At 62.2% G+C, this 12,806-nt stretch overlaps 1 protein-coding gene and 1 non-coding gene across 15 annotated transcripts in view; both read left to right on the forward strand.

The window, feature by feature from the left end:
• The window catches only part of EIF4G1 (eukaryotic translation initiation factor 4 gamma 1), a 43,988-nt gene that overhangs the window by 16,410 nt on the left and 14,772 nt on the right, over positions 1-12,806 (forward strand). For 7 of the 14 annotated variants that reach the window (XM_075938087.2, XM_075938086.2, XM_075938091.2 and 4 more), the window contains 6 exons: positions 3,348-3,460; positions 5,812-5,904; positions 6,625-6,691; positions 11,016-11,897; positions 12,192-12,280; positions 12,609-12,804. In XM_075938087.2, the coding sequence (XP_075794202.2) occupies positions 3,348-3,460; positions 5,812-5,904; positions 6,625-6,691; positions 11,016-11,897; positions 12,192-12,280; positions 12,609-12,804 (1,440 nt within the window). Of the gene's footprint in view, positions 1-479; positions 626-3,347; positions 3,461-5,172; positions 5,392-5,811; positions 5,905-6,624; positions 6,692-11,015; positions 11,898-12,191; positions 12,281-12,608; positions 12,805-12,806 lie in introns of those variants that run through there. The other 7 variants (XM_075938093.2, XM_075938090.2, XM_075938098.2 and 4 more) reach the window with 4 other exon arrangements.
• Positions 12,362-12,438, forward strand: LOC112543933 (small nucleolar RNA SNORD66). The gene has a single exon (XR_003087226.1). It is a non-coding gene; the product is annotated as a small nucleolar RNA SNORD66 (small nucleolar RNA).

Here is a 12,806-nt window from a genome sequence, read left to right on the forward strand (position 1 = left end):
GCGTTGGGAGACGTTCATCCCTTTCCTCCTCTCCGCGCAGGGCTCTGCCAAAGGAGAAGGGGGAGCAGTGGGGTTCTGCCAGAGGGCAGGGGAGTTGTGAGCGGGGGGCTGACATGAGGGGGCAGAACGTTGAGGCCGGGCCACCCCGTGGGGGCCCCCTGTCCTCCCGCCCCCCAGCAAGGGCAGCTTAATGTTTAACTGTCCCCGCAGAGGCTGGGCAGACTTTAGCCCCGGCCTGCCCTGCCCTTTGGTTGCTGCGGAAGCACCGAAAGGATCCGTTGTGTTCGGCAGCCGCCCTGGCATCCGCTGTTCCCTAAATAAACACAGGGCCCTGTCCCCGGAGCATGGCCAGGCTTGGGGTTTGGGGGGGGAGGGGGGGCGAAAGGGGGCTCCCCTGGGGGCGCCTCCGGCCCCCTTGCCTGGAGTGGTGTGTTTGTGCAGCCGCCGCCCCTCCCCCGCACTGCGCTCACATGGCCAGCAGGGCTGTGACTATATTTAGTCTGGATCCATCCCGGGCGGCTCTGCAGACGCAGCAGTTGTGAGCCGCTGGGGCCTCCGTCCCGTCCCCTCCCCGGCAGCCGCCGCCTTCGGACACGGCACCAAAATGGGCTCCCCCCGAAGGCAGGTAGGTGCGGCCCTTGCCCCGCTCCCCGCCTGGGATCCAGCCTCTTGGGGAGAGCCGGATGCGGAGGCGGGCTGGGCTGGGCGCCTCGACCCTCCAGGCCATGTCCTGTCCGCAGACGGGGGGCGGGGTATCCAGTAGGCCCTGACATCTCCAGACCACATGCTTCTGCGAGGCAGCCGCTAGTCAGCAATGGCATCTGCAGCCTGTGCATGAGTAATGGCAGGCTGGCTGGGCTGCTGCAGCTAGTGCCTGGCCGGGGCCCTTGGTCTTACAGGGCAGGTGACTCATCTCCCTCGAGCAGCAGGCGGGTGGGCGCGGCAGCTTCCAGCCTGTCGAAAGGGAGCCGTGGGTCAGGAGCGGGGCTGCAGGTGTTGGCGCCCACGTGTGGGTCGGGGCTGCATCCTTCTGCCCCCCAAGGCACGGGGACTCCGGAGTCGCAGGAAATGTCCCTCCTGGGAGGCTGCTGGCTGCATGTGCCCGAGGAGGGACCTGGCACTGGCTTCTCCTTGGCAAGGCATCGGGCAGGGATCCCTCTTGGTGCTCCACCAGCCATCGAGAACCTGGCTACCAATACTGTGGGAGGCTGAGCTGGGAGGGGCAGGAGCAAAATGGGGTGTGGAAACTACACTTCCCAGCATCCTCTCTGGCGATTGTACTTCTCCCTCCATGTTGTTCTGAGCCCCCGGCATTGCTTTGGCTTGTGGGCTCTGACGATGGCAGTGAGGGGGGGCAGGGAGGTCTGACTCCTGGGCAGCTTGGCTGCCAGACAGCGAGGCTGGGGGAAAGCATCAAGCGGCTGCCTTGAACCTGCTGCTTCAGTCTGTTGCCAGGAGCTTTGGATGGGAGGGGCTCTCGTTCCCTTGCTGAGGCTCTGCGGTCGCATGCTGGGGGGCTCTGTCCCTGGGGAAGGGCAGCCGGGTGGCTCATCACAGGACCAGGAGTCAGGAGTTCTGGGCTCTATTCCCAGCACTGCCACTGACTCACAGTGTGACCTTGGGCAAGTCACTTCCCCCATCTCTGTCTTCCCCATGTGAACGCAGGTCACTGAGTCCTAGCAAGGGCCATGTGTCCCTAGGAGGGGTGGGGGAGGAGGCAGAACTTTGCTGGGTTATTCCCTGGCCAGCCAGCTTGGGCCCCCTGATGCTTGGTCTGCCCTGTGGCTGCTTCCTGGCTTGAGCAGCAAGTGCCCCATTGGGGTGTTTATATGGGCAGGAGGATGGAATGTCTTCTTCCTCCCCCCCCCCCCCCCCCCCCCGGTGGGGAGATCTGGAGCCCCCCCCGTGTTCCCTGCTAGTACTGCGGCCCATGGGCTAAGGGTGTGAGGGGCCCAGCAAAGTGCTGACCTGGGATGAGGCCAGGCTCCCACCTGTTACTGTCTCTTCCTCCCTGTGCTGGCATCCATCTCATGGTTGCCCGCCCTGCTGAGGGCATGCGGGGGGAGGGGATCTGTCTGGTCCGTCTTTCGGGAAGGCTGGCTGAGGCCAGGGACTGATGTGCTGCCTCCTTGGGCACCCTCCTGTGCCCAGGTCGGGACCTTACCCATGGGCCTGGCTGCCTGCTGGTGATCTGGGCAGAGATGCAGCCTCTTCGGGCGCCAGCTCTGACTTGGGCTGCTTGGTGTCCGCCTATGAGGCATCTCGGCCCATGCTGCTGGCTCCCTGCCCTGCCTCGCGGTCCCTGGGGCTTGTAGTTGCCCTGTTTTCCTCTGGTTTGGCTGAGTTCCCAGTATCTGCAGTTGGGGATCATGGCACCTTGGGGTAGCCAGGGAGCTGGGGAACCCCAGGCATGTTGAGACGTCCTGGGAGGGCGGGCTGGTGCTGTGGTCAGGCTGAGAGGAGCCGGGACGCTGGTTGGTCTAGCAGCTCCACCTCGCCAGGCATTCGGGGCGAAGGCCTGGGGTGGGAGCAGAGGGAGCTGGCTGTTCTGCTTTGTGCTTTTCCACGGAGCTGGGGCAGGGGCAGTCTGGTGCGAGGGAGATAAGGCCTGGCAGCCGCTGCAGAGCTGGGACACCAAGACGGCAGCTGCGGAGGAGACACCTGAATCCCAGGGCTCTCTGGGGTCGTCCCGGCTCCGGGTGGGGAATGGACCTCACCCAGGCGCGCCCTCCGCTGCCCAGTGGGTTGGTTTGGAAGAGGACTGGCTTGGGCTGTCCTGTAGCATGACGTTGCTGGGCCTGGAGCAGGGATTTCTCTCTGGCCTGCTTCTCCTAGCTGTGGCAAGCTAAGTCCTGCCTGCCAGTGGGATGGTTTCCCTGGCCTTGCCGTGGGGCTGGCTCGCTGGACGGGGGGCAGCTCCTGGTGTGGAGTGGGCGGCTCGGGTCCCCGCGGCCTCCCCGAGAAGGGGTTCTCATGAAAGCGGGTTGCACCTGTTCTTCGGGTTTGGGACGTGCCTGGTGAGGGCTGCATGAGGATCCCGCCCCACTGAGCAGCCTGTGGGCCTCCTGAGCGCATGAGCGCAGCCGCTCCTTGGGTGGAGCTCTGGCCCCCAGCAGCCCTGGGTGGCACTGGGCAAGGAAGGGGGCTGGGCTGGGGGGTGTCTCCTGGGCTGGGGCTGCCTGGCAAAGCTCCCATGAATTGAGGCGTTTCTTAGGGATCTTCACTTGCCCGGGGGCCCACAGGCCTCTGGCACGGTGCCTGGTGGGTCGTGCAGGCTGCTGCCCAGTGCCCTGGTGCCGTGAGGAGGGGGCCGGCCAGCTCTACTCACTCTCTCTCTCCTCTCCCAGCCGGTGCCTATTACCCTGCTCAGGGGGTGCAGCAGTTCCCAGCTGGAGTCCCCACTGCCCAGGTCATGATGAACCAGCAGCCGCCCATCCCGACAAAGCGAGAGCGCAAGACGGTAAGGGGGGTGGGGGTGGGGGTGCTCCCCACACTGGTGACTCCCTGTCGCCAGCTGCAAAGCCTGGCGTGTATGGGGTGCCTGATGATGGCCCCAAGCTGCTCCCCCCGCCCCGACTGAATGTGCGGGGAGTGAGGAGCTGGAATCCCAGCTCTGTGGGAGACTCGGGCCGCCAAGGGAAGCCCAACGGCTTGGCCAGACCTCGCATGCCTGCCCTTAGGCGCAGCAAGCAGGGAGCAGGTGGGGCTGCGTTGCCCCTGTGGGTGGGGCGGGGCAGCTCTTCAGTGCTTTTTCCCGGCGTGACTGTGTTCAGGGGATGGGGGGAGCACATGGCGGGGGCTGGATGGTGTGTGCAGAGTCAGGCCCGACCTTCCCCGTCCTCCCTGGTAGGGAGAACATGCTGAGTCACGGCTGCTGGGGGGGACTGCAGTTGCCAGCCGGTGCCTGCCTGCCTGCCTGCCTGCCTGCCGGAGCTGCAGCAGCGCTGTTGCTCAGAGGCTTGGCACAGGATCTATTTATAGCATGAAGCCGTCCTCTGTGAGTGCTGCAGCTTGGGTCTGCCAGGACCACTTCCCGGGGGTGGGGGCGTATCCCCCTAGGCTCCACCCTGGCTGCAGGGGGCTGGTATTTCAAACCCTGTGCCACCTCCTTTCTCCTGGCCCTTGTGGGGGCAGCTGAACCCCTGTGCTCCTGTGGAGGGGAGATACGAGGGAGCCCGCTTCGTAGGGACCCTCCTCTGACCAGCCCGTGGACCTTGATGCTGTGGTAGCAGCAGACCATGTTGGCCACCTGGAAGTCAGCCCCTGATATGGGGCCATAATTCCCACTGCTGGGCTGGGGGGTGCCAAGGGCTCTGGTGTGGGGGTGTCGGATGCGTTGTGGGGACTGGGCCTTTCCTGGTTTTGGAGCTAGGGCGGGGTGTCCCATTTTCTGCCCTGCCCAGAGGGGCACGGCAGAGACAGCAGATCCAAGCCTACTCTGCCCGCGGAGGCTGGTAGGTGGGGGCAGCTTAGAGCGTGGTGCATGCTGTGCTGGGGGGGCCATGCCAGCACTATTCTGTTCCTCTGGGAGTGTGGGGGAGCCCTTGGCGTTGGGCTGCCATGTGACTTGGAGCGTGACCACCCCAGGCAGCGGTGGGGGGGTTCTCAGGGGGTCGCATACAAGGTGGCAACTCCTAAAGCCTGGCTTGTCTTGCTCACCCCTTCCCAGGTTCCTTGCAGGCTGGTTCTCCCCCCCCACCCCCAGCCTGCCCTGGGCAGGGGCATTGGAGCGTTCAGCCAATGGGGAGTGCTCAGGTCCCTGAGCATTGTGACACCCCCTTGTCTCGTGGTCAGAATGACAGGACTGTCCCACTGCCCAGCGAGGGGAGGGGGGCAAGGGACTGTCCCACTGCCCAGCGAGGGGAGGGGGGCAAGGGACTGTCCCACTGCCCAGCGAGGGGAGGGGGGCAAGGGACTGTCCCACTGCCCAGCGTGGGGAGGGGGGCAAGGGACTGTCCCAGTGCCCTGCTGGTGGCAGGGGAAGGTGCTTGGGCTGTCACATTGGAGATGCCTGGACCCTCGCCCCCCCAGTGGGGGGAGCTGCCTGGCTCTCTGGGGTGGGGCTTGCTATGGTGGCTGGTCTCGTGCCCAGCCCGCCAGGTGGGCTGCTCTGCCATTGGCTGCCAGACAGAGCCTCTGTGACCTCACAGGCTGCTGCGAAGGGCCTTCCTCCCCCTGCGCTGGGCCTGGCTGCTCCCCCTCCAGCGGCCGAAGTCCCATCCTGGCTGCTCTGGGGCAGGAGGAGCCGTTTCCTCCTGGCCTAGCCTCTGCGGGAGGGGGGAGGCGGGGAATGTGCCGAGCAAGCGGGAGCGACATGGCAGCTGGCTGCGGCGCCGCTGGCTCCCTGCCATGGGCTGTGTGAGGTCCCAGCCGCGCACGTGTTGGAGCAGGGTGAGTGCTGTGCTCCACGTGGCTACGGCAGCCCACCGGAAGCTAAACAGACCTCCCCTTCCTGCCTGGCCCGACTCGCTCCCCGCCCGGCTGTCGGGGGTCGGGGCTTTGCAGAGGGGGTTGCTGCCTGGCTCTGTTTGCCTGGGAGTCCAAGTAGGCAACTCGACATCTGTGCCAGAGCCGCTCCCCCACAGGCCTCCGCCTGGCTGTGCTGTACAGGCAGGGGTGCCAGGGCAAGGTCGCAGGGCATCTTGGAATGATGTGAGCTGTGCCCTGCTGCCAGCCTCTGCCTTGCTGTGGGAAGCGCATGCCCCTCCCTTCACCCTGCCAGTGCCGGGGGGGGGAGGGGTAGAGTGTGTGCCCCTCCCCCCCCCCCCCCCCCCCCCCACACTAACTGCTGCTCTGCCTCTTACATGGCAGATCCGGATACGAGATCCAAACCAGGGCGGCAAAGACATCACCGAGGAAATCATGTCTGGTGCAAGGACCTCCTCCACTCCTACCCCACCTCAGGTAAGGGGCCCCTCCCGAGCCCCCCGCAAGCGACAGGGCCGCATGTTCCTTCTCCAAGGAGGGAGGGGTGGCTGGCAGTGTTCCCTCTATTTCTACTCCCGAGCGGAATGAGTGTTACGTGCACGAGTATGGAGGTGACATGCGACACGTCACCTTCGTGTTGGTGCGCACAACGTTCATGTGGCGCGGTGGGGCCAAGTGGTTCTGTGTGTGATGTGGGGGGGAGTGTTCAGGCTTGAGGCAGAGTTGGGTTGCAGGCATCGGAGGACTCCAGCTGGCACTGCAGGCTCTGGGGCAGAGGTTGGGGTGCAGGATGTGAGGGGCAGCTCCAGCACGTGGCATGGAGGGTGCTCTTGGCCTGCGTGGGGGAGGGGGGCCTCCCTGGCTGCCTCCTGGACACCTGCGTGGTGCTAAATAGGCATCTGCACAGCTCCCAGGGAACATAGGTGGCTGCGAATTGAAGGGCTCGTTTACACTTTCAGCTCAGCCCTGGTGTAGCTTCTCTCTCCGACGCAGACGCTCTGCCTCCCTGGTGGGTGGTAGCTGTGTCGACGGGAGAAACTCCCTGCCCACTTGGCGCTGTCCGGCCAGGGGGCTAAGTCCAGGTAACTTCGTGGCTCGGGGGCGTGGAAAATCCACAGGCAGCGACAGAGTGATGGGAGCGGGGGAGTTTGAGAGGGAAGGCTGCCCATTAACCCTTCCCACGCTTCTCTTCCGCAGACTGGAAGCGGTTTGGAGCCACAGGCCAACGGCGAGACGCCCCACGTAGCGGTTATTGTCCGGCCAGGTGTGTCTCCGGGGTGGGGGCGAGGCACCGGGTGGGGACAGCCCCAGGGGTGCTCATTCCTAGAGAATCGGCTGCCGGGGCCTGCGTGTGACCTGGGGGAGGCACAGGAGGGAGGCAGCTGCAGGGCTGGGATGGCTGCCCCCTGCTTGCGGCCTGTTGCCTTCTCCCTCGCTGCGACTCGACGGCGCTGTGTTGGGGTGAGGGTAGGAGACGCTCTTCGAGCTCCTTGATGGAGGGTTCCTGTTATGGAATCTGTAGCGCCCAGACAGCAGTGGGGGGGAGGGGGGGAGAGAGGGTTCCTGTCTTGGAATCTGTACCCTCCTTGGGGTTTCTGCCAGTTGGGGTTAGACTCATCCAAGCTCAGCACGTCCCGCGTGCTCCAGCCAGTGTGGCTGACAGCCGTCGTGGGCCCCGGGAGCAGGTGCGAGAGGCAGCTTGTGCTCTTGGGGGGGGGGGGGGGTCAATGAGCCCTCAACTGCATGGAGTGGTGCTTCAGCAGCAATTCAGAGGGGCCCGGGGCTCTATTCCAGGGCCGCTGTCTCCTCCCCACCGTCAGCAGGCCTGGCTCCAGGGTCAGCCTCTCCAGCTCTGTGGCTCGTCTCTAAACTTCCCCCAGGGCTGGGTATCCCTAGAGTGGTGTGTAGAGTGCCCAGGCCCTCCCAGCTCCCGGAACGGGACTCTGTGTGCGGCTCCAACTGGCATCAGCCCTCTTCTTCCTGTTGGCGTCTAGTTGGAAGCCGGGTCTCCCCCAGCTTTTCTTTCTCCCTGGCCGCAGGGCTTGGTTTCATGTTGTTCGCCCTAAGAGTTCAGCTGTGACTTCCTGAGCTGTCTCTCCGCTGCTGTCGGCCTGTTTCTGATCACGCGGCCGGGCCTCCTAGCTCAGGCTCAGCGCGGCTCCGTACCTGGAGAGTCCTTTGTAGCCAGTTCCCGTCCCTGCGGCCGCGCACGGGAAAGCTGCTCTAATTTGGCAAGAGGTGCTGAGTGTTGAATGGTTCCCTAAAGCCGAGTGTTTAGCTTGCAGCCTGCTGTATCCCTCCAAAGCCAGCGCTTGGCTGCTTGGGCCTGCCTGGATCCATGTGAACCCTGAGGCTGCTTGCAGCTCCTGCTGCCATTCGTGTGACGTTCAGACCTATGCGCTAGAACCGCGTTTCCCAATTGTATTTGACCACAGAACCCTTTTCAGCTTGAAAGAGTTTCAAGGAATTCCTAGGGTTGCCAGGGTAAAAAAATTTTGGGGGGGGGAGCGGGGGAAGAGACCCTCCGTGCCCTGCTGCAAAAAGGCTCTGTCTCTTCAAGAGGGGGTGGGGGGAGTGCCGAGTTCTCACAGAACCACGGGGTTCCACGGAGCACCAATTGGGAAACGCTGTGCTAGAAGCATCTGGTCCGTGGTCAGGGTGCCCCTTCCCGTACTGGGAAGCCAATAAGCCTCGATTTCACTGAGCCGTCTAAATCCACCCCAGACCGTTCCCCCATCCTGCTCCCTTGTCCCGCCCCGCCTCCGGCTTATCAATTTGTCTGTCAGGGTCTCTCGGGCTGGGGGTCGGGTCACCAAAACATTTCAAAGGGCTGCGTGGCAGCTCCTATCCATGGGGCTGGCAAGGCCTACAGAAGCCAGATTTGAGTGCGGGGCCCTGCAAGCCCAGGAGCCGTCAGAGGGCGGTGCCAAACCTGAGCAGTGCTCCCACCCGGAGGCAGAGCCAAGCCCAGCTCCGCAGCATAGGAGCTGCCGCAGTGGGGTGAGGACAGGGCAGGATCTGACTGAAACCAGGGTGCAGCAACTGGGTCAGCTGCCCAAGGCGCCACGCCCTGGGTGTGGCTTGGGCTGGCAGCTTGGCCAGGCCTGTATGGCGGGGCTCAGGGAGGGAGCACTCCCTCCACCCTGACTCACCTCCCTGGGCTGCTCAGGCTGTTTGGATTGGGGCGCAAAGACGCTGCTAAAACGCCTCGTTACAGCTCTGCCCAGCCCCCACCCCGACTATAACTGGGTCGTGACAAACCATAACCGTTTTCGAACAGGCCTGAGCCCAGAGGGGCTGGACACCGCTGGTCCAAGCCGCTGCCGTGGGGTTTCGCTGGCGGTCTGACTTGTGGGGTGCCATTGCCCAATAAATGAGCAAGGCAGATCCTTTCCCAGCAGACTGGTCTCTGCACGTTTGTCCGGTGCTGACGTTAGGCACGCCGGCCTGTTGCTGGAGCCTGTTTAGAAATCAGGCTACCTTCTAGTGATCTGGTACCGAGGCAGATTTCAGTGGTAGGTTAAATCGTAGTCAGTAGTTCTGCAATTGTATCTTTGCGTTCCTTCAGGTCGCCTGGGTGAATCCCGTCTGGTCCCGGTGGCTCATGAACTAAACTGTAATCAGTCTGTTTGCAAACCAGGGCTTTACGTGTCACCCACATCAGAGCTCTTCTTTTGGGGCCTTTCCCCATCCCCTCTGCAGCAAAGACTGAGGCAGAGAATTCATTTCGCTTCTCTGTAACGATGGGCTCTTCCCCGAGTGCTCAGTTAATGCATCTGGTGCCCCTGACTGGCAGAGAGGGGACAATTGGCCAAGCAGCTGGGAATATCCCACACACATGAACATGATTGGTCGAGGGAAAGTCAATAGAGCTTTTGTCCAATCCCTCGTCATTCCGTTGAGGGGTCAATAGGCGCGTGGACACGGGTGATCCAGTTGGCACATTGTACCTGGATTTTCAAGGCAAGGTCCCACACCGACGGCTCTTTAGGAAACAAGTGGTGAGATAAGAGGGCCCGTTCTCTCATGTGTCAGTAACTGGCTGAAAGATGGGAAACAAACGGTAGAAATAAATGGTCCTTTTTTACCATGGAGACACGTGAAACACATTTGGGTGACCCCCTCCGATCTGTACCAGGGCTAGGGCTGGTCAGCGCTTTCATTCGTGATTTGGAAACAGGAAGTGGCCAACGTTGAAGACTTTCTAGATAGTTTTATCCAAAACTGACTGGAAGGAGTTAAAGGATCGCACCAAGCTGGGTGACTGGACACCAACATGGCAGATGAAATTCAATGTTCAGTGCAAACTAATGCATGTTGAAAAATAATCCCAGCTTTACATAGGCCCACCACAGTAATGTTTCACTTTAAAAAGGGGAACTGCGGCCGTTCTCTTCATGTTACTGTTCAAAAAGGGATCTTGCTGTCCCCGTAGATAGTTCTTTGAAAACTACTGCATGGTGCACAGCAGGGCGCAAAATAGGAATTATTAGGAAAGGAATAGAAAATAAGACAGAAAAATACAATAATGCTTCTATATAAATCCATGGAGCGTTCACCTCTTGAAAGCTGTATCCAGAGGATATAGTGGAGGAGCAACAATGACTGGCCGTCTGGAACAACTTCCATCCAAGGAGAGACTAAAAAGAATTAAGCAGCATAGAAAAAAGATGACTATGGGGGGGATAAAACAGAGGTCTCAGATCTCATGAATGGGGTGAGACCGTGAATAGGGAAGCGTTATTTACCCTTTCACGTACTACAGAAGTGTCACCTGGTACAATTGATAGGCAGTGGGCTTAATGCAGACAAGAGAAAATATTACTTTTCAGTATATACCGTTAATCTGTGGAACTCCTTGCCATGGGATGTAGTAATGGCCAAAAGTATTGCACTAGTTACAAAGACTAGAGGATAGGTTTGTCTGTGGCTATTCACTAGGATGGTCAGAGTAGCAGCCTCATGCTCTGGGTGACTCTGAACCCTAGTCATCAGAAGTATGTGAGGAAAATGAATGTGTCAGCCTGTAATGGCTCTGTGCTGTGCACTCCTCAGAAGCTGTGGGGCAGGCGACCGTTGCAGGCAGATTGCAGGGCATAGCGGCCCATGGTCTGACCTGGTGTGGCAGCTCTTGTGCGCTGACCTGGCACTGAATTCCTGTTTTGTGATTCCCAGCTCCACTCCCGAGCCCGGTCGGTGCTGCAGCCCCGTGTCTGCGGGTGTGTTGGTTAGCAGCTCCGCCGCTTGATGCCTGGTCTCCCTTATGTGCTGCAACCTCCTGGCTCCTGTTTGGGCAGGACCCTCCTTCGCCTTCATAGACATTTGCTCTCTGCTCTTCCAGCCCCTCCTCCTCGCTGCTGCGTCCTCCCATCTCTTCCTGCACCTCCCCCTGGCTGCCTCACCCAGTCATGCTCCCTTGGCTTCCTCTGTGACCCTGAGCCCTTCCCTCCTCTTGGCAGCCAGCTGGCATCCACTAGCCCCCCGGCCCACCTTCCCCCTCTCTCCTGGGATCCTTTGGCCCGTGTGCCCCCCCTCCCTGGAATCGGCCTGGAGAGGCACCGCTAACGCCCCGTCTCCTTTCTTGGCAGATGACCGGCCAAAGCCTGTCCCGGTTGTAAGTAAACCTGCCTCCTTAGAGCCAAGTAAATCAGCATCCCCATCTCCCCCGCCTCCCCTGATCGCCGAGGTGGAGCCCGTGCTGCTGGCCGACGTGACGCTGGTGCCGATGGAGAGCCCAGTGCAAGTGGACACTAAAACGGAGCTGCCTGAGGCTCCTGCAGACACACACGAACCTCTTAGAGACACCACTACAGTGCCAGGGGGCATGGAGCAGCCCGAGGAACCCCCTGCCTTGGACACAGAGCCCCAGGAGGAGGCAGCTGCCAGCCCTGTCCTGGCACCCCCGGCCCAGCCATTGCTGATAGAGACACAGGAGGAGGAGGAGGAGGAGGAGGTGCCAGTGGAGATGGTGCCAATGGAGCTGGCACCCCCCGAGGATGCGCCCCTGGAGGAGGAGCTGCCAGCCAAGCCTGCTGCCTCCCCCAGCCCCCCACCCCCCCTGGAAGAGGCCTCCAGCGAGGCTGCTGTTGACTCCAACGGAGTCTTGGAGGAAACGCCGGAGCCGGTGGCCGAGCCGCCCACGTGCCAGCCAGAGCCGGACATGGAGTCTCCCATTGCCCAGCCCGAGGAGCTGGTACTGCCCAACGGGCTGGAGGTGCCTGGCCAGCAGGAGGCTAACGAAGCAGAGGAGCAGCCGGAGTCGGATGTCAGCCCCATCTCGGAGCCCGAGGAGGTTAAGGCAGAGGAGCTGGCTGTCCCAGCCTCGCCCCCTGCGGAGGAGGAGGAGGAGGAGCCGGAGCCGGAGCCGGAGCTGGAGGAAGAGGAGGAGTGCGAAGAGCCCCTGGAGGCACAGGAGCAGATTTCCCAGTGTGAGGCGCCTCTATCCCAGAGCTCAGAGGCGGTCACTCAAGGTGGGGAGCTGGGGCAGGGTGCCCTGGGCTAAGGAGACGGCTGTGGGAGCAGGAAGCAAGGTCCTGTCTAGGGCCCGCTGCCTTCTGGCGGGTAGTGCTGGTGGGGACACGGTGCCTCACGGTGCGTGGGGTCCCTTGCGGCGCCTCGGGGAGCCAGCCAGCGTGGGGTGGGCCCGGGCCAGGGCTCCGGCATAGCAAGAGAATCTCCCTGCAGTGCAGGGGGAGGGGCTCAGGATGGCGGGGGGGTGGCCGGGGCAGGTGTGGGGGTCTCAGTTGCTCACCTCTTCCCTCCAGTAGCTGTGTCGGTGCCAAAGAAAAAGCGGAAAATGAAGGAGTTCAACAAGAAGGAAGCCGTGGGCGACCTGCTGGATGCCTTTAAGGAGGTGGGTGCGTGGCCCTCTGGGACGGTGTGGGCGCTGCGTCTCTCCTTCCCCCCTCACCCCCCCCCCCCCCCAAACTGCTGCCTCGCGTGATGAGCTCTTGTTAGTGCCATCGTGTCTGGGCCACTGATGCACCGTGATGGGACTGAGGATCTGATCTGCAGCAGGGAGTCCGGGTTCTGGGGCCGCCCCCAGCAGGGCCAGTGGGGTGCCTAGTGCCCCCTCTCGCTGGGAGCTGTTTGCTATGGGATGCAGTCGCCTGAATGTGGCTCCAGGGTCTGGGGAGGCTCAGGCTGGGTTCTCCCTCACGTCGTCTCCCTTTTGTTGGCAGTCTCAGAGCAGCGATGGTGCCGCCGAGGTGGAGAACAAGCCCCCAGCCCCTGAGTCCAAGGCGCCTGCCCCCGCCTGCCCCCAGGAGGAGACAGAGGAGACCTGGGAGGAGAAGGAGGACAAGCTGGATCCGGACAAGGTCAAGGCGGCGGATCAGAAGTACCAGTACAAGGAAGGTGAGCCTTCCTTCAGCCAAAGT

The sequence above is a fragment of the Pelodiscus sinensis genome, chromosome 10 (assembly GCF_052426305.1).
Source record: "Pelodiscus sinensis isolate ZL-2025 chromosome 10, ASM5242630v1, whole genome shotgun sequence".
NCBI lineage: Eukaryota > Metazoa > Chordata > Testudines > Trionychidae > Pelodiscus > Pelodiscus sinensis.